The sequence below is a fragment of the Hibiscus syriacus genome, unplaced genomic scaffold (genome assembly GCF_006381635.1).
Source record: "Hibiscus syriacus cultivar Baekdansim isolate YM2019G1 unplaced genomic scaffold, ASM638163v2 tig00113725_pilon, whole genome shotgun sequence".
NCBI lineage: Eukaryota > Viridiplantae > Streptophyta > Magnoliopsida > Malvales > Malvaceae > Hibiscus > Hibiscus syriacus.
In genome coordinates this window covers 15436178-15456287 of record NW_024063471.1, presented here as the reverse complement: position 1 = coordinate 15456287, position 20110 = coordinate 15436178, and the positions used below count along the sequence as shown (strand labels likewise).

The 20110-nt window shown below is 31.2% G+C and overlaps 1 protein-coding gene across 1 annotated transcript; it reads left to right on the top strand.

The window, feature by feature from the left end:
- Positions 1-16800: 16800 nt before the first annotated feature.
- On the top strand, positions 16801-19277 carry LOC120187480 (protein yippee-like). Its single transcript, XM_039191184.1, has 5 exons — positions 16801-17109; positions 18142-18185; positions 18591-18699; positions 18796-18851; positions 19045-19277. Exons 1-5 carry the CDS (start codon positions 17014-17016, stop codon positions 19124-19126), a joined length of 387 nt encoding a protein of 128 aa, XP_039047115.1. The 5' UTR covers positions 16801-17013; the 3' UTR covers positions 19127-19277.
- The last annotated feature ends 833 nt before the right edge of the window (positions 19278-20110 follow it).

Genomic DNA, 20110 nt, shown 5'->3' with positions numbered 1-20110 from the left:
TATAAGCCATGTGACATATGAATGTGAATCATATAAAAGTGTTCTACGTGGAAGTGAAACAAGTGTCTATATGAATATGTGAAATGACATAAATGATAATGTCCATGTTATGTAATATGAGAGCTAGGGGTATAGTTGACATGCCAAGAGTCGAGGGTTACAGTGGTCCTTCAGGATAATACAGTGGTCCTTCGGGATAATGCAGTGGTCCTTTGGGACAATACAGTGGTTCTTCGGGATAATACAGTGGTCCTTCGGGATAATACAGTGGTCCTACGGGACATAGTGGTCCTTCGGGACAAATTTCAGGCCCCTAGTGGGAATTTTACGAGCTGTGGTGACAGCATTTGTGTACAACCTCAATGCACTCACATATCTTTAGTTCTCACACGTGTACCATAAGCTAATTAAAGAGATAACATAAATACAATATATATATATATATATGATGCATATGCTTTTGGGGATATGAAATGTGTTATAAGAATTATATGATGTTATGTGTGTTTCTTTGTAAAATGATATATGTGTTATATGATATACAAGAATGTTGATACATGATAGTGATAGAGATCATGATAATAATATTGATGTTGATAATGATAATGATAGAGATCATGATAAAGATGTTTGTGTTGATAATGAAGGTATATGTGCATATATGTATTTGGTTATAAGAAATATTCTATGGTTTCTATTATATGTTTTATATGCCTCACTAAGTTAACGACTTAGTGTGTGATTGTTTCACACGTAGGTACCAAGAAGAGGAAGAATGATAAAAGTTAAGCAAGACAGGTCAGTTCCTCCTTTCCAAAGATCAGATCAGAAAAGCATTGAATAATATGTATTTTGTAATACTGATATTGGTTGGCATGTATATAAAGATTTGACTCCGATATGTTCTAAGTCAGTTTTGTAAAATCATATGATTGATTTTTGTAATGTTTTAAACGTATATATGTAACTGGAAATTTTATATTGATGAAAGCTTAAATTTTTATGAGTTTTATACATGTTTGCCGAAGTTACTGTAGCAGGGTATCGGTACCTGTAGCAGGGGTATCGATATCCCTGAAGTAATACGGAAACTTTTAACATTTGGTACTGTTCACGGTACTGTTCATACCGTATAATATTGTTCATAAATATGTTTTTTACTTGAATTTTTATAATGACATATAATTCAACAATATATGATCGTATTTTCTTAAAATAAGTTCAAATGTTCTATTATTTTGCAAGAATAAACGTTTTGAAATGTCAATGTGACATCTCGGACTCGTATCCGGGTTGGATATGGGTTAGGGTGTTACATTACAAGTTTAGGCAGAATATTCATTTTTATTAGATTCTTTAAAGAGATAATATTCACATGTCCTAATCTAGCATGCCACGTATCAATAGTTTCAATAGTGTAAGTAGAAGTGATAGCTTTATTCTCATTAAGTTGAGTTTCTATGAAAAATAAACTCTCATTTAGAAAAACATTTCCCAACATAATCATTGTTTTAAGAAAGTACAAGTTTATCTGCCTCAAAAACTAACTTAATATTTGTCTTATTCAAAAGTCTGCCACTTATTAAATTTTTACGAATGGTAGGTACATACAGAACATTGTTTAGGGCTAAAGTTTTACCAGAAGACAGCTTGAGTAAAACCTTTCCTTTGCCTAGCACTTCAGAACTACTAAAGTTCGCCAGGTACACACGTTCACCTTTTTCCCCATCCTCGAACTCGGTGAAAAACTCATTCCTTGCGCATAAATGTCTGGAAGCGTTGGTATCCATGACCCATTCAGCACTATTCTCCACCAGATTAACCTCTAAAACCACCATTGTAATGACATTATTAGCATTGTTCTCTGTAATGTTCAGTAGTTACTTGTTCTCATTTTGGCGGTCTGAGAAATGTTGGCACTAGTAAGCTTTGTGGCTGACTAGACCGCATGCATAACACTTGACGGAGCCGGTTTCTTGAAGTTGGTGCCCTTCAGGGGTTTCATCTTCTTGTTTTGATTTCCTCTTTTCGCGATCTTTTTGAATTTAGACCCTGAGGCAGCACCAGATTCAACCAAGTTAGCTTTAAAGGACAGATGACAAATAGAGTTAGTAACCTTATCTTTCAAATGATTAGCCTCTTCTATCTTCATGTAGCCCACTAGCTCCTTAAGCGAAATGTCCCTCTTTTTATGTTTGAGATAGTTACGATAATCAGACCAGGACTTGGGTAGCTTCTCAATCAGGACATTGGCTTGCAGCACCTCGCACAATTGCATTCCCTCGGCAAGGATGTTGGATACCATCTTTTTGTAATCATGAACTTGATCTATAATCGACTTGTCCTTAGAAATATGGAATCTCGGCTACTTGCAAACGACGTACTTCTTGATGCCTGCATCATCAACGCCATATTTCTTCTCGAGCGTATCCCAAATTGTCTTAGCACTTCTTTTTTTGAGGAACATGTCGAAGAGCTTGTTCGAAATGTGACTCAAGAGATGTCCTCGTACCGTATTGTTATCTTTCTCATACTTTTCAGCAGTAGCAATAGCAACGAAAAAAACAGTGACAACATCATGTAAAGCCTCGTCATCAATAGAGGTAGTATCAGGTGCAATTGAACTTGTCGTCGGAGTAGAAAGTGGTGGTGGCTTCCGAGAACGTAGTCCAAATCAAACTGCTTGAAAAATATTAAAATGCGTTGGGACCACCTTCGGTAATTGGACCCATCCAATGAATCAAGCTTTGAAAGATTGAGAATCAATTTGCTTAACGATGTCGACATGTTGTAGTAATGAGTTTGTTTCTAAATTGTTGAAAATATAGATTGCAAAATGAGACTGTTAGCATTGACAGAACAAATAAAAAATAATGAACAAATGAACAGCTGAAACCGTGTCGTGGTGAAAACCACTACCTTAGAAACAAATTTGCCCTAATATGTGTAATCACTACAATAGGCAGATCATCTCTCGAGGTTAACACGATCGTTTCGAGAATTCGTACACCCGAAACCGGAGTGGACAACCGATGATATTGCTCTTTTGATAGCAGCAGAGAAAAGAATCTTGGAATGCTTTAGATTGGAGGAATTGTGTGAGTTGAGTGTGTATTGAGAAGCTTAGAAAACCTCTCTATTTATAGGCTTAGTTCAAGGTTAAAATCATCCACAACAAAATCAGATATAAATCTGATTAATTTTTTTAATTTAAATTCTATCTAAAACTCCTGTTATACACAAACGAATCTGGCCTTAAAGCAGTTCAGATTTGTCCTTTAATTTCTAGCCGTTTATAACTCTTGTAACTCTTGTAATTACTTTGTAACTGACACAATAAACACTCTGAACAGAGCTGAAATATTGTCCAGATACATCCAACATTTCACATACATAATTTCAAAATATGACACTTCAAATTTTAAATTTTCATAAATTAAATTAACAGCTAATAATAAGTCGTAACTCTTTGAAATTTAAATCGAACCAAGACACTTTGCAGCCTATAAATATCAGAATCAATGCTTTCACAATATATTTTATGCTCAAGAAAATCCTTACGAATTTGCTCCAAAAAGATAGAATTTGTGCTGACATGTCAAAGACACGTATTGCCACGAGCCACAAGCCCGAGACGGACAGACGACGGCGGCACACAAGATTGTCCCTTGTTCTCTATCACTCAACAAAGGAAGAATGAACACTATAAATACCCAAACCTAGTGGTATTTCCCACTCAATGTGAGATAGTGTTTTACGTATTACCAACAATTCAAAATTCTTGGATTTAATGGGAAGGCAGTAAGGACTGATGCAAATGAAGTTGTACATCTTCAACAACATTCAAAAGAAGTTGTACAAGAAAGAAAGCAATGTTATGATGAGTTGACTAAGATAAATGAAGAGATTAATGCAAACCAAAAGAAGGTGAAAGAACTAGGGAAAAAAACAAGAATTACTGTTGCATAGGAAGAAGAGTAAAATAGCTGAAATTGCTCACTTAAAGTATGTGCGGATGATACTACTAAAAACATTCAAAATGTCGAGATTTTAGCTGGTAGTTCCTGGTAACTGATCTCATACTTGGAGGGTATCCATGGTGATTGTAGGTTTTTCAGGGTACCTGTTTCAGGAGATGCATTTTGGGATTTAGATTGTAATTATGGTTCTAGATGATGGTTCATTTAGTTGCTAATGTTGGGTTCTTGAAAGTAATTTATGCTAAAACATATTTTTATTACATCTTTTGTCTAAAAACTAGTTTTTGTTCCATGCTATTGTTTATTAAGTACCCCTTCAACGCCAAAGTATTCCAAAAAGAGAATAGAGATCAAAATAATCATTTTAATAAATGTTGAGAGAATAATTTTGATATTGTACAAAAAATTTAATAAAATCTTTCATATACCTTTTAAAATTTTGAGTGTATATATCTAGAAATATTCAACAAAGTCTCGTAAATGCAAGAGGAAGAAAAGTAGTGATCATTTCCTTTATGCATTCCACCTATTGTACATTCTTCTTTATTTAATTTGATTCATGAATTACTTTCTTATTTAGGTCGTAAACTTGTAAGTACTCCTGGCGTTGAAAATAGGGATGGACCGATAGCACTGGTGAGTGCAAAATTTAAATTTATTTTATATTTTAAAATTATTTATATATTTTTAAAAAAATTATTTTACCCTCTAAAAATATTATAAATTCAAGTTTTTCCCATAATATAAAGCGTCGTCAGATTGAAAATATTAAGGGTTTATTCGTTACACAGAAAATAAAAAAATAATTTTTATAACATGAATTATATTTTTTGAAAATAATTTTTTAAAATTATTTCATGGTATTTAGATGATGCCATGTAAACTTCTTTTCAATGGTTTGTAAAATCTTTTAAAAATTGTTTATTATAAATATCAAATATAATAAATAATAATATTAATTAAAAATAAATATTATTATTTTTAAAATAATAGAATAATTTCTTTGATATTATATTTTTAAAATAAAAAAATTATAAATTATATCAATTATTTATTTAAATAAAAATAATATATTATTAATTATATTAATTGTTTTAAAAATAAAATATTATTATAATATTAAATAAGAATGTTATATTTTAAATATTTAATAATATTATTTTAAATTAATAAATAAAATTAATTATATTATTAATTTATTATATATTATAAAAATAAGGATATAATATCATATATTATTATAAATATAATTAAATATATTATTATAACACTAAACATATAATATTATTTTTTAAAAATTATTAATAAATATTTCTTCATAACTAATATTTTTATTAAAAGTATACTAAAATAATAAATAAATAAAACAATATTATAATGATATTTATGATTTGAAGTAAAAAAATTGAAAAATAATTAATACAAAATTAAATTGTAAGTCATTTTTATAAAATGTAAAATGTATTATGTTGATCATGAAAATAAATTACATCAATCATTTTTTATCAATCAAACACCGAAATTTTTTTTAAAAAATGTTGAACTATATTTTAATATAAAAAATTAAGGTAAAATGTTTTTTGGACTTGAATTGAATTTATTCAAAATCTTCAATGTTTTCAAAAATAATTCAATGTCCATTTAACATGGAATAGTGCACAAAATACTTTTCTGAACAAGAAGTATCGATATTGTTCTTACAGTATCGATACCTCATGTATAGTACCGATATTATTCATAGGGTAACGATACCAAATGTAATGGAAGCATCGATACTCACTAGGTAGTATCGATACTACCAGCATTGCTCAAATTCCAAAATGTAAAAATGGTACCGACACCAAAAGGGTTACTGATACTACTTTGCATAGTAGTATTGACACAATAGGCTTAGTATCGATACCGTCAGGCCTAACGACTAGTTTTATTTAAAAATAACAAATGTAATACCGATACTTCTTATAGAAGTATCGATACCCTTTGTACTGGGTAGTTTTATTTTGCAGAGAAAACATCCCCAACGGCTCCAAATCACTCTCAACGGCTAAAAACAACCACAAACTCATTCCAACATATAAATACAAGTTCAGGAATCTTGAAGAAGGGTTAGAACACCTATCCAAGCATTCAAACACAAAAGAAGAGATTTTCATTCCTAATTTATTTTCTCTTGTAAATATTTTTGTTTTTATGAGCTAAATTCTTGTAAATACCCTACATTTTAGAGGTTTTATTTGTTTACATCTTTTTCCTTGTAAAGGGTTTTTTGGTTCTAGCTGAGCATGTTAAAAGCTAGGGAGTCTTGTAAAGGTTATCTCTTTGTCCTTGGAAAAGAAAAAACAAATTAGTGGATTTGTTGGAAAATCGTTAGTGAGGAGCTAATGTAGTGGAGGTAGACTTAGTTGAGAAGTCGAACCACTATAAATCGTTGTGTCAATTTTTCTATATTTTATTCTCCTTACTCCTTAAACAATATTTTGTCAATTCACCCCTTTGTGCAATTTTTGGTTGTCAAATTTGAGCTTAATAAATCTCAACAATTGGTTCAAAGCTTGACTCATTAGAAGGCTTCACAAATTTGAACTTAATAAATCTCGAAGAAGTTCTACCAATTTTTGACGTAACTAACAAGAAGATGGCTTCGAACTCCGGCGCTTACTACATTGAAGATTCTCAACCGGTCAATAAGCCATCGTATTTCAATGGAGCAAACTACACCTATTGGAAGAATAAGATGATGCACTTCATTCAATTCAATGATCTAGGAGCTTGGAACTCAATCATGAAATGATACTTTGATACATGCATCACAAGGCTCATATAAAACGAAGAAGTAATAACTCTTCCAAATGATCTACTCGTCCAAGCCTTGGAAAAGAAGACCAGAACAACAGTAAACTTGCAACGACTTTTTGAATGAGATCATGATCTTATTTGGTCAACATGTCTTCTTAAGATACGACCAAATATCTCTTATCTTTCTAACGATTCTTTAATTACATCAATATGATGTCGGGAACTCAAGATATAGTCATTTTAGTGAAGACAGTGCATGCAAAAAATCATGTAAGAGATTAATACGGGATTTTGTAAATATTACGAATTTTTAATATTTTTATTTGATTATTTGTAATATAATTTAAAATAGAATGATGCATTATCTTTTAGGATTATATTTATTATTTTATTAGGAATTAAAGTTAAGTTAAAATATTTTTTCAGTTTATTATTATTTTATTAGGAATTAGAGTTAAGACATATTTAGTTTGTTATTATTTTATTTATTAGTTATTTAGGACCTTTAGAACTTATCTCCTATAAAAGGAGGCTTCATTCAACTTTCTAGGACAAATTTCTTTGATTAATAATACAACGAGAGTTCGTTTTTGCAAGTGTTGATTGTCTTGTGCCTTCGAAGCTTCTTCTCATGGAGTTCTTTCAAGTTCTTGTGAGGGAGATGAATCTTCACTCCAATTTTCCTTTTCATCGCAACTAGGAGGGTTGATTAGAGCCATATTATCGGGTTTTCCTTTTCATTGTGACTAGGAGGATTCGATGAGACACTTAGAGTCATATTATCAAGTTTGCCTTTTCATTGCGACTATGAGGGTTCGATAGGACATTTATCCATCTATTTTTCACAAATCCATAATCACCATCATCATCTTTACTATTCATCTTCATAAGGGAGCCACCTTCTACTGTTCATCCCCATTTGTTTTTCATCAAGTCTAGAGCTTTCTAGGCTTGATTCCTCAATAAGAGCAACATTCATTAATCCATCACCGCTTCCTTATCAATTGGTATCAGAATTGGGCTGATTCTTGGAAAGAATCAAGTAATCGTACTTGTTCTTGAACAAAAAACAACCAAGGTTCCTCAATGGAGCTAGTTCAAAAAATATTCATTGTTTCAGGTTCTTTTTTTAATTTTAATTTATATTCAAAATTTTCTTGTTAGTTATTTTTCATCAAAAAAATAAAAAAATTGAAAATGAAGGAATTTAGGGTTTATTTTCTCCAAATCACATATTCTTCCTAAGAGTAATCTCCAGTCCAAAATCCACCCCCAATCGGAGTTCATTAGAGCCTTCAAATACATCGTTCAAGTTTCATCTACAGATTCGGTCTAGAATCTTATCGAATTTCTTGAAAATTCTACAAGAGGAGTTTCATAGTGAAAATTGCCATATTGAAACTACATATATTGAAGATCATTAAAAAATCATAATTATTGGAGATCAATAGCACCTTCGAACAAAGTGATAATGAAAAACATATTAGTTGAGGATTCACCATTCAACAAAGTCTATTGGATACTACTGAAGGTATTTGATTCTAAAAATTTACAGATAGTTTCTAAACACATCGATCAACATTAAAGAATTTTTCCAAAATTTTTGGACACCGGTAATCCCCTAAAAACGTTGCTCAATTTGATCTAGCGTTTTCTAGGTTTCTGGTTTGGTTCTTTTTTTTCTTTGACTCTTAGTGCTTTAGGTTCTTCTATTTTCCCTTTTTATTTTTCGTTTACATTATCTAACACATTATCCTCCTTGTGTTAGTAGGACTAAAGATTTTTCATACTTCTTCCATCTTTGCATTCTCGTTCTCTTGGAGTCTAACCATTGTTTCGCCTTAGAGCTTTTTGGTTTTCTTACTGCCTTTGCTAGTAATCAAACTCCGATATGAACTGTGGAAGAATACTTGGTAAAGTGAGTTTTAAAGAATATAAGATCAGCTTACTTTCCTCTCGCTGTGTTACTTTCTTGGAGTGACTTGTGAGGTTTCTTGGTTTGTTGAATTTTCTTTCTTTTATTTTTATTTTTATTTTACTTTAAAATTTTCTTTTGATTGTTATTATTTCAGGATGGGCAACAATAACAACATGACACTTACGGCTATCTTAGCCACACTTGCACGACTCACGACTCAATTTGAAATATTTGATGAACTTAACAATTCCGTGAGAGAACGACAAGAGCCATAATTGGATCTACCAAACTAGAATCCAAGACTAAAAATTGTTAAACCTTTGGTACCCAGACAAACATAACCATATTTCCAAGCACACAAACTCTTTACAAAACCAAAGTTAATAATCCCGTCTTTCAAAAGACCGGACAAGAACATCGATTGGTAAGGAAAAATTGATCTCATTTTCGCATACCATGACTACCCCCAAGCTAAATAAGTTCCCCTCATCACCATGGAATTCAAAGGATATGCTCACACTTGGTGGATGTAAACAAGGAAAAAGATCGAGGACTTCCAAATTCAAGTAATCACTTCTTGGGCCGACCTCAAACAAAGCATGAGGAACTGATTCTTACCGACACATTATACACGAGAAGTTAAACTACAACTATACGAACTTCGACAAGGTAGAAGTTCAGTTGAAGACTACTACAAGGAGATACAGTCCTTACTCAATATGGCTAACATAATTGAAAAAGAAGAGGACATCGTGTTAAGATTCGTTATCGGCTTGAACTCAAACATCAATGATTTTCTTAACTTCCATGGGTACAAAAACCTTGAAGATACCCTAAAGAATGCAATAATAATCGAAGAAAAAATCCAAATGAGATTATGATTCAGTGAACATTACCAAGGTACTTCATCCTCTTACCAAGGTAATCCTTCAAATCCTTCCTCATCTTCTACTGCATCTTCTCAAAAAAACCGATAGATGAAAAACCGGACAAGGAGAAACAACGACCAATAAAGAATGACACACTTTCAACCTCTAAAGATCAAATGAGAATTTGTGATGAGGTAGGGAAAGTAAAAAAAAGTTGAGGAAGAGGCAACAAAAAAGAGCTCATTAGTTACAAAAGCCAAAAGAATAATGATCCATGAGAGGTGAGTGAACCTAATTGTGAAAAGAAAAGAGTGACTCAAATTCTATGTGTGACCACACAAAAATTGAGAGAGAACCTTCTTTATAAACAACCTTGCATCCTTGTTCGCTTTAGGGAACCAATTGTTTCAATTTCTAACATTAACAATGATTTGCCTAATGTGTTTTCCTCTCTTTTATAGGATTTTTGAGAAGTGTTAGGTGATCCACCTGACGGATTACCACCAAAAAGAGGAAAACAACATCAAACCAATATAATTCAAGGTTTCATTATACCTTGTCAAACATACAATCTCAAAGAAACCAAAGAGTTAGATTTATTATAAAAAAAGGTTACATCCAGGAAAGCCTTAGTCGTGACGCCATCTTAATGACGAAACATGTTTAAACAACTCCACATGCTTTATAGTTCGTGCACATGACATCCATGTAAATGATGAAAAAGTAAAAGCAACACGAGACTAGCCCATACCATCTTCCATCACCTGACGGGTTACCACCTGAAAGCCCAAATTACTATGCTATATCAATGAAGAGTCACGATTTGCGAGAGTCCAAAGGTAAGTATTTTATTACTCATTTTAATGATATTGTAACATACTTCTTCTCCTTTTTGAAATGTAAGACTCTTAAAGTTGTCATCCATACTAACACAACTCCTTTAAGTGCATAAAAGATCGAGGTAAGAAAAACTCAGTAGAAGATGCATTACCACAAAAATTCTACAGTCCACAAATCTCCTCCTTATAATTATTAATTCATGAACCACACTTAGGAGACTTAAGGGATTACTTTCACAAACCAGTTGACATGGTTTTTCAGCACTCATTCTCACCACACATGAGTCAAACCATGGAGAGAATATCTGAAGCAATCATAAAGAAAGCCAACAGTAGTTGACACCATGTTTAATTTCAACCTAAACATCAGATTACAAGACTTGTATGCAATAGAGGATTTCAAGACTATAAGAAATCAATTCCTACAAAGAAGAAACCTCGACTAAAATGCATAAAGAAACATCACATTGATCCTGGCAAATGTTTAAAAATTTTTCCTTTCAAAACATCTAATTCTCTTTCTCTTGGATTTTCAGATTCAAGGACGAATCCTTTTGAGGAGTGGGGGAATGATACAAGCACCAGCATCCATAATGATAATAAATGCTTCTTTGGACTAATTTTTATACTCGGACCTATTAGAATAACAAAGTCTCGAAGATTCAAATCATATCTATTTGGTAAGCATAATATGAATGAATCATTAAATGATTCTAATGTTGCTCCCTTTAATGTTTCAAATTTGAGGTTGAATATTTTTGTAGAAAGGGAGGATGATACATGCATCACAAGGCTCACATCAAAGGAAGAAGTAATAACTCTTCTGAACGATCCACTCGTCCTAGCCTTGGAAAAGAAGACCAGAATAACAGAAGACTTGAGACGAATTTTTGAACGGGATCCTGATCCTATTTGGTCAATATGTCTTCTGAGATACAACCTTCTATCTCTTATCTTTCCAAAGGTTCTTGAGTTACATAAATATGATGTTGGGAACTCAAGATATGGTCATTTTAGTGAAGACAGTGCATGTAGAAAATCCTATACGAGATTAATACAGGGTATTGTAAATATTACGAATTTTCAATATTTTATTTTATTATTTGTAATATAATTTAACATAGGATGATGCGTTATCTTTTAGGATTAGATTTATTATTTTATTAGGAATTAAGTTTAAGTTAAAATAATGTTTTTAGTTTATTATTATTTTATTAGGAATTAGAGTTAAGACATGTTTAGTTTGTTATTATTTTATTCATTAGTTATTTAGGACCTTTAGAACTCATCCCCTATATAAATAAGGCTTCATTCAACTTTTTAGGGCATATTTCTTTGATTAATAATACAGTGAGAGTTTGTTTTTGCAAGTGTTGATTGCCTTGTGCCTTTGAAGCTTCTTCTCATGGAGTTCTTTCAAGTTCTTGTGAGGGAGATTAATCTTCACACTTCAATTTGCCTTTTCATCATGACTAGGATGGTTAGTTAGAGCCATATTATCAGGTTTGCCATTTTATTACGGCTAAGAGGGTTCGATTGGACGCTTAGAGCCATATTATTGAGTTTGCCTTTTCATTACGACTAGGAGGGTTCGATAGGATACTTATCCATTTATCTTCCACAAATCCATCCTCATTGTCATCATATTTACTGTTCATCTTCATAAGGGAGCCACCTTCTACTATTCATCCCTATTTGTTCTTCATCGAGTCTAGAGCTTTCTAGGTTTGATTCCTCAACAAGAGCAATGTTCATTAATCTACCACTGTTTCCCTATCATACTTCATTCCACCCGGTGAGATGGATGATTGGAGTGATGGAGAGAAGAAGAAGTTTCAACTCAATACCAAAGCTATGCACATCCTCTTTTTTGCATTAGGCCTGGATGAATATGAAAGAGTCTCATCTTGTTCAAATTCCAAGGAGATATGGGACAAGCTCCAAGTCACTCATGAAGGAATCGATGAAGTGAGGGAAACCAAGATTAGTCTTCTCAACCATAGCTATGAGAATTTCAAGATGAAACCGGATGAAGACATCAAAACTATGACATATAGATTTTTCGTGATTGTCAACGGTCTCAAGTGATTTAGAGAAGTAATCCCTAATGAGAAGCTTATAAGGAGGATGATCTACTCTCTTCCAAAGACTTGTCAATCAAAGAAGAAGGACATCATTGAGGCTAAGAATCTAAAATATCTCACTCTTGATGAGCTTATTGGTTCTCTTCTCACTCATGAGTTGATGGTAAAGGAAGATGAAAAAGATGAAGAGAAGCAAAACAAGAAGAAAAAGGAGGTGGGCATTGCCTTCAAATCCTATAATGAGAGCAATCAATATTCAAATGAAGAGGTGTATGAAGACGATGATGAAGAATAAGAGATGGTCAAGCTATTCAAAAGATTCAAGAGATTCATGACTTCCAATGAAGTGAGCAAGAATCGAGCAAAAAGAAGAGTCCCCCGGTGTGCTACAATTGTCAAAGAATGGGGCATGTCAAGTATGAATGTCCTCTCCTAAAGAAAAATTCATTTGTGGCATCTTGGAGTGATGAAAATGACTCCAATGATGAATATGAAGTAACCAACTTATGCCTCATGGCCATCGGAGAAGATTCAATGGTAAATTCTAACTCAAATGAATTAGATTCTTGCTCTTTTGATGAGTTACAAGTTGCTTATAATGAGTTGTATTTGGAATTTAAGACCATGAATTCCAAATATAAGAAATTAATTTCAAAACTTAAAGTTGAAAATGATTTGGTTTTAAAAACAAAAGTTGATTTTGAAAAACAAAATGAAATTTTTAAAAATGATTTAGAGCTTTCAAAAGTCAAAATCAATGATTTAGAAAAAGAAAATATTGATTTGAAAGTTAATCTTGAGAGCTTAACAAAAGAAAAAGAATTAATTTCTAAAAACAACTCATTATGTCTAAAAATGGCAAAATCCTTACATTGCCATTTTCATGGTCATTTGGAACATACTTATCCTTTGAAGAAAGAAAAATATTTTAAAATCAAACAAGTATGGGTTCTTAAGGGAACAAGGGGATTTGAAACTAACGTCCAATGATCCAAAGCAATTTGGATTCCAAAAACTACTTAAATGTCTCTTGTAGGAGTGTGGGAGCAATGGCGATGAAAGTGACGATACTCAAATGCTCTACCACACTTGAAAAAGGAATGGGTAACCTCTAAGCTTAAAAGCTCTTTGATTTTGCATAATTGGTTGCTCATTTAGTTTATACATGAATGAGTTTTAAACTTAAATGATTTCATGTTGTTTTCTATCTCATGTATGTTAAAAAGGAACTGTGATGGACATTCTAAATCTTTAATGAATTTTTAATAATTTTTAGTTCATCATAATGAATTTTGGTCAAAATTGGTTTTAAATGCAAATTATATCTCTCTAACAATTGATATCAAATTTTCAAATGCTTTGATTTTACAAACTTTTATTTTTTACCTAAATTTAAATGTTTATGCATATGATTTAAAATCCAAATGATATCTCTCTAACAATTGATATCAAAATTTTCAAATGCATAACATTTTTGGAAAGTTTTATGCACATGTACTTAATTTCAACAATTGGTATTGCATAAAGTATTTTAGACTTGGATATATTGAATTTCATGTGCTACTAACATGTTTGTTATTCTTTGTTGAAATTTAATTTTGTTTAAGTGTCAAATTTTTAAAGTTAATTTTTTGTTTGGAATGCTATTTTTGAGGGGGAGCTTTGATTTTTCAAATGATATTTTATGTCAAATTAACCTCTTACTCTCAATTGTTATATTTGAACTTTAAAGTTGAATTATTTTTTATATAACAAAAAGGGAGAGAAGTATGGGTTTGAAAAAATCAATTTCTTAATGAAAAAAGGGGAGCTGAACATTTTCCAACAATTGATATCTTTTTCATTAAATACGTTATTAAGGGGGAATTTTGTCAAAAACAATTTTTCAAATGTTTTGTTATATCAAAATGAGGGAGATTGTTGAACTATATTTTGATATAACAAATTAAGGCAAAATGTTTTTTGGACTTGAATTGAATTTATTCAAAGTTTTCAAAAATAATTCAAAGCTCATTTAACTTGGAATTGAGCACAAAATACTTTTCTGAACAAGAAGTATCGATATTGTTCTTATAGTATCGATACCTCATGAACAGTACCGATATTGTTCATAGCGTACCGATATCAAAGGTAAGGGAAGTATCGATACTACCAGCATTGCTCAAATTACATAATGCAAAAATAGTACCAATACCCACAGGGGTAGCGATACTACTTCACATAGTAGTATCGATATCATAGGTTTAGTATCGATACCGTCAGGCCCAACAGCTAGTAACAGCTAGTTTTATTTAAAAATAACAAAAGTAGACCCTCTGTATTGGGTAATTTATTTTATAGAGAAAATATCCCCAACGGCTCTAAATCACTCCCAACGACTAGAAATAGCCACAAACTCATTCCAACATATAAATACAAGTTCAAGACACTTTAAGAAGGGTTAGAACGCCTATCCAAGCATTCAAACACAAGAGAAGAGTTTTTCATTCCTATTTTACTTTCTCTTGTAAATATTTTTGTTCTTGTGAGCTAAATTCTTGTAAACACCCTACCTTTTAGAGATTTTATTTGTTTATATCTTTTTCCTTGTAAAGGGGTTTTTGGTTTTAGCTGAGCTTGTTAAAAGCTAGGGAGTCTTGTAAAGGTTATCTCTTTGTCTTTGAAAAAGAAAGAACAAATTAGTGGATTTGTTAATTTGTTGGAAAATCCTTAGTGATGAGCTAAGGTAGTAGAGGTAGACTTAGTTGAGAAGTCGAACCACTATGAATCGTTGTGTCAATTTTTCTATCTTTTATTCTCCTTACTCCCTAAATAATTTTTGCCAACCCTTGTGCAATTTTCGGTTGTCAAATTTGAGCTTCATAAATTCCAACGAAAAACATTTTTTTAAAAACTAATTCCAATAAAAAAAAACTTTAAAACTGTCAATAAATAGTGGTTACTATCGTTTTACAAATGCATGCAACTTTAGAGGCTTAATCCAAGAAAAAAAATTGAAAACCAATGAAAAAATGGAACAAGTTTCAACATGTTTGTTCCAATTGTTCCAGAAGGCCTAAAAACTTGAAATGTTTTAGAATTTAAAAAAATGAAACTTTTTGTCTGGTTTATACATGGATGGTCACAGTACCTGAAGTCGATGAGTTTCGATTTGATCTGTTTTAATTGGATCATATTTTTTTTTTTAAAAATTGAGTTTAGGTTGAGTCCGATTTTTTAGAAAATATAGTCAGGTCAGGTCATATTTGAATTTAGGGTGAAAAATACTCGATTCAACCCGAATAATAATATAAATTTACCTTATATATTTAAAAATAATTACAATAAGAATCCTCTATATTTTAATTTTCTCAATTAGATCTCAATTTTGTTGAATATAAATAATATTTTTTTATAAATATATTTATTTCGGATTAGATCGGATTGAGTTGGATTTTATATAAAAGTTAGGTTAAATTCGGATTAGGTGAAGTCATCCCTAAACTCAAATCAAATCAAATTACGAATGAAATATATATATTTTTAGGTCGGATTGAGTTGATTGAAAATCTAATCCGACCCAAGCTCATCCTTAATTTTATACATTAGTAAGATATTTTAATTATTTAAACTATTAAAATTAATTTGATATATTGATTTTTATAGATAATTATAGAAATAAATAGAACATATACTTTAAAAATTCATTATATGTTTCATAAAATTACAAAGAAGATAATAACAAGCTTATTTAACATCAAAAAATATAAAATATAAGTCATTAAATTTTATTTTAGGTTAAACGAATTGTGGATGTATAAGTTAGAAAAAGTTTTAATTAAAATTTATAACTTATAAAAATATTTTCAAGCTTATAGTTTTAAAAAATATTTTTATAATTTTAAAATGAAAAATTCTAGATTTTCATATATTGTTAAAAATAAATTTTCTAATTTTTAAAAATATTAAAATTACTAAAAATAAAATTATAATTATAATTAGGAGATAAAATAATATATTATATATTAATTTTATGTGTCACATAACGTTCTTATAAATAACCGACAATACAATGTTCATATTATAAAAAATCATAAATTTAATGTTTATTTATTCTATAAATTTAAAAAAATAATATATATTTAAACATATATTATCTTATAATTATTAATATTAATTAAAAAATAAAAATAAAAGCTAATGACTAAAATGCCAATTTCAGTATACGTTAACGATTATCGTGTACTACACCCTAAACAATTCAACATTCCCACAGTTTTTTCTTTCCTTTTCCGTGCAATTAAAATATTCTTTCTTTTACCTTGAAAAAACCAACTATCTCCTTTATTTCACATGCGACCCATTAGTTTTCATCAATTCTAACGAGCATTTTAATCAATCATCAACCCTTTTGTTTCTTTTTGTGCGATTAAAATCACATCTTGATATTCAGGATTTTCATCTTTTTTCCCCTTTTGATTTCCAAAGATAGGCTCTCCTTTCCTTTGTTTCTTAGTTTTGGGAAGATCTATCTGGTGGGAGGTATAGATGGGGAGGTTATTTGTTGTGAATCTTGAAGGGAAAGTTTATAGCTGCAAGCACTGCAAGATACATCTTGCACTTGTTGATGATATTGTTTCCAAGGTTGTTCTTTTATCTATCACTTCATAAAATATGAATCCTTCGATCCTTCTCTGTTATTCTTGCGAAATCTTCATCTAGGTATTGTTAATTTGATTGATTTTACTGAGTTTATATATGATGTTTTTTATTATGATTTGGGTATATCTAATGTTCAATCAATTTATAATTTCATAGGGTTTATTATTAGGTGTAGTGTTTTAATTCAATAATTTCATAGGGTTGATGAGACCACATGATTGCTTAGATCGAAAAATTAGGAACTTGCATAATCAATATTTAATTCAATTTATAATCTTCTTTAGGACAATTATGATGTTAAGCATGCACACATGCATTTATATTATATGTTTTTGTGTGTGTGTATTGTATTTGATAGGACTTGTTTAGGAGATAAAACCTGGTACTGGGAATGAATTGAAATCTTTTATATTGGGATATGATTTGCAATAATAGTCTTGAAGCCAGATTAACACAAAATAAACACAAATCTCAATCTGGAAGTTGTTGGATCATCTGTTTGAGTTATTTCTCATTGTTCGTCCCTGATCGAGGGCAATATCCTACTAAAGATGCAGAGTTTCCGAGTATATTAGCAAGATGCTTAGAGTTTGGATATTCGTTTCTGTGGTAATTGGCACTTTGTACCAATAGTTGAGTCTGAAACCAATAGCCATTGCTACTTTAACGAAGCTGGTGAACCGTCTTAAGCAGTTAAGTCAATCACTTGAATGTTAAAATGTTTATACTTGATTTAAGACTTAAGAGCAGTTTAGTGGATGAAAATTACAGTAATGGAGACTGCTTTAACTGCTAAACTTCTGATTGATTTACCTTTGGTTTTAAAATGACAATCAGACAATTGTTTTTTTCATTTGTATATTGGTGTAGTTCGCTGTTATCTAGTTTTTCCATTTTTTCTTTCACCTTGTTTTTAACAATTTTCATAGTGTCCAAAAGAAAAAAAAAACGGTTCTGGGTTCTCTTAGAAGCTTAGATTCTAACTATGTGTTTTGCCTGTGTTCTTCTATCCAGTCCTTCCAGAGCAGGCATGGGAAAGCATATCTCTTCAGTAAGGTGTAAGTTTTCTCGATTTTAGGCACCCAATCGTAATGTATTAATACCAAATCTGTCAACAGTGACACTGAACAGGACCGACGACTCTTTAACATAAGCGCTCATAATGTCTTGTGTAATGCTTAAGAAAAATTCTTCTTCTCAAATTCATTTTCGATTCTAACAGTTTGTTTAGTTCACTTAGAGCAATATAATAGCCTTCAATTGCCCAATAGCCTCTTATGTTTGTAATTTAGCCTCTTGAATACAAGACAGGGATTGCAGGTATCTGCTTAAGAGTAGACTATGGTACTCAAGGATGGATTTCAGATTTCTCTGAAATCCAACTTACATCTTCTTTTGATAAATGAGATTTGATGTTATTCGCAATTTTCATTTTGATAGATAAAATTTTCATTATTTCATAGGGTGAATGTTTCTGCTGGGGAGAAGGAAGATAGAATGATGATGACAGGGTTGCACACAGTAGTGGACATCTTCTGCATTGGGTGTGGATCAATTGTGGGGTGGAAATATGTAAGCCTTACTTTGCTTTACTGTTACGTATTTGAGGTTCAACGGTTTAATGCATCTTTGCCCGTTCCCATTAGTTACATGGTTAGTTTCTTTCAGGAGTTTGCCCATGAGAAGGGCCAGAAGTACAAGGAAGGAAAATCCGTGCTTGAACGGTGAGTAAAGTAATCGAAAACATAGGGAGAACTTTAGATTATGGTTTATGTGGGACGCATTTTCGGGCTTGGTTATTGGATAGTAACTTCCAAATACATGAAAACTTATATGATAAATTAATAAACAGTAATTACACCTGATCCCAGTAATTTAGTTCTTAACAAAGATTTTCGGCATCATGGTATTGAGCAGGTTTAAGGTGTCTGGTCCTGATGGAAGCCACTATTGGGTTAGCCATGAAACACATGGTGGAAGTGATGCAGATGATGTTTGATTAAACCGTCGAATTCCAATTGTACATTCTTTAAACCCCATAAATCTCTCATTCAACTCTTCTGAATTCTTATAAAAAAAACCGGAGCTTTTCTTATTTAAACACATTCCGCGCTGTTAAATAACATATTATTGGAAAGATTGAATCTTGATTCTGATTTAGTTAATGTCACAACATGACTTTATATTATGTTTCGATTTTCAATATTGAAGATTCAGATGTTGATTTTGATGACTTGTATCCGTTGTTACCCAGAATGCTATAACTTGCTTTTTTTGGGGCTTAAAATAACTTGCATTTTTATAGGGTAAACTACACGTTTAGTATTTAAGATGTTACTTTTTTTCTGTTTTTGTACCTGAACTTTATTTATTTTTAAAATCATACCTAACATATAATTTAGGTTTCAATTTGGTATCTTGTTGTTAAAAACTTAACAGCACCAATGACGTATAATTTACATTACAAGACACATGGAATATCGAAAAAGGGAAAATAATTTCATATCATTGCCGCTAAATTTTCAATGGCGGGTACTAAATTGAAATCTAAACTAAATGTTAGATATGATCTTGAAAAAAATAAAGTTAAGGTACTAAAATAGAATAAATGTGACAGTTTAGGTATTATGTGTGTAATTTACCCTTTTTATATAGACATTATTACTTGACCAATCAACTGACTAAACCGGTTCGAGTATTATAGAAGTTTATTACGGGTATTATAGAAGTTTATTATGAGAGTAATTCCTCTAATCTTGTTTGTTGCATTCAAATATTATCAACATATAGTTAGTAACTTGCATTGTTTGTAGTGCTAATAATATTTACACAAGTGATTCAAGCTCTCATTTAGGCAAATTAGGATTATTATTTTGGGATAAATGGTCGAGACATTTTGGGGGTTGGAGTCATTTTCACGTTTGAGTTGCAGGGGTTTTAACTTTTTGGTTGTTCACATTTTGTGGTCTATTTGGGAAATCGT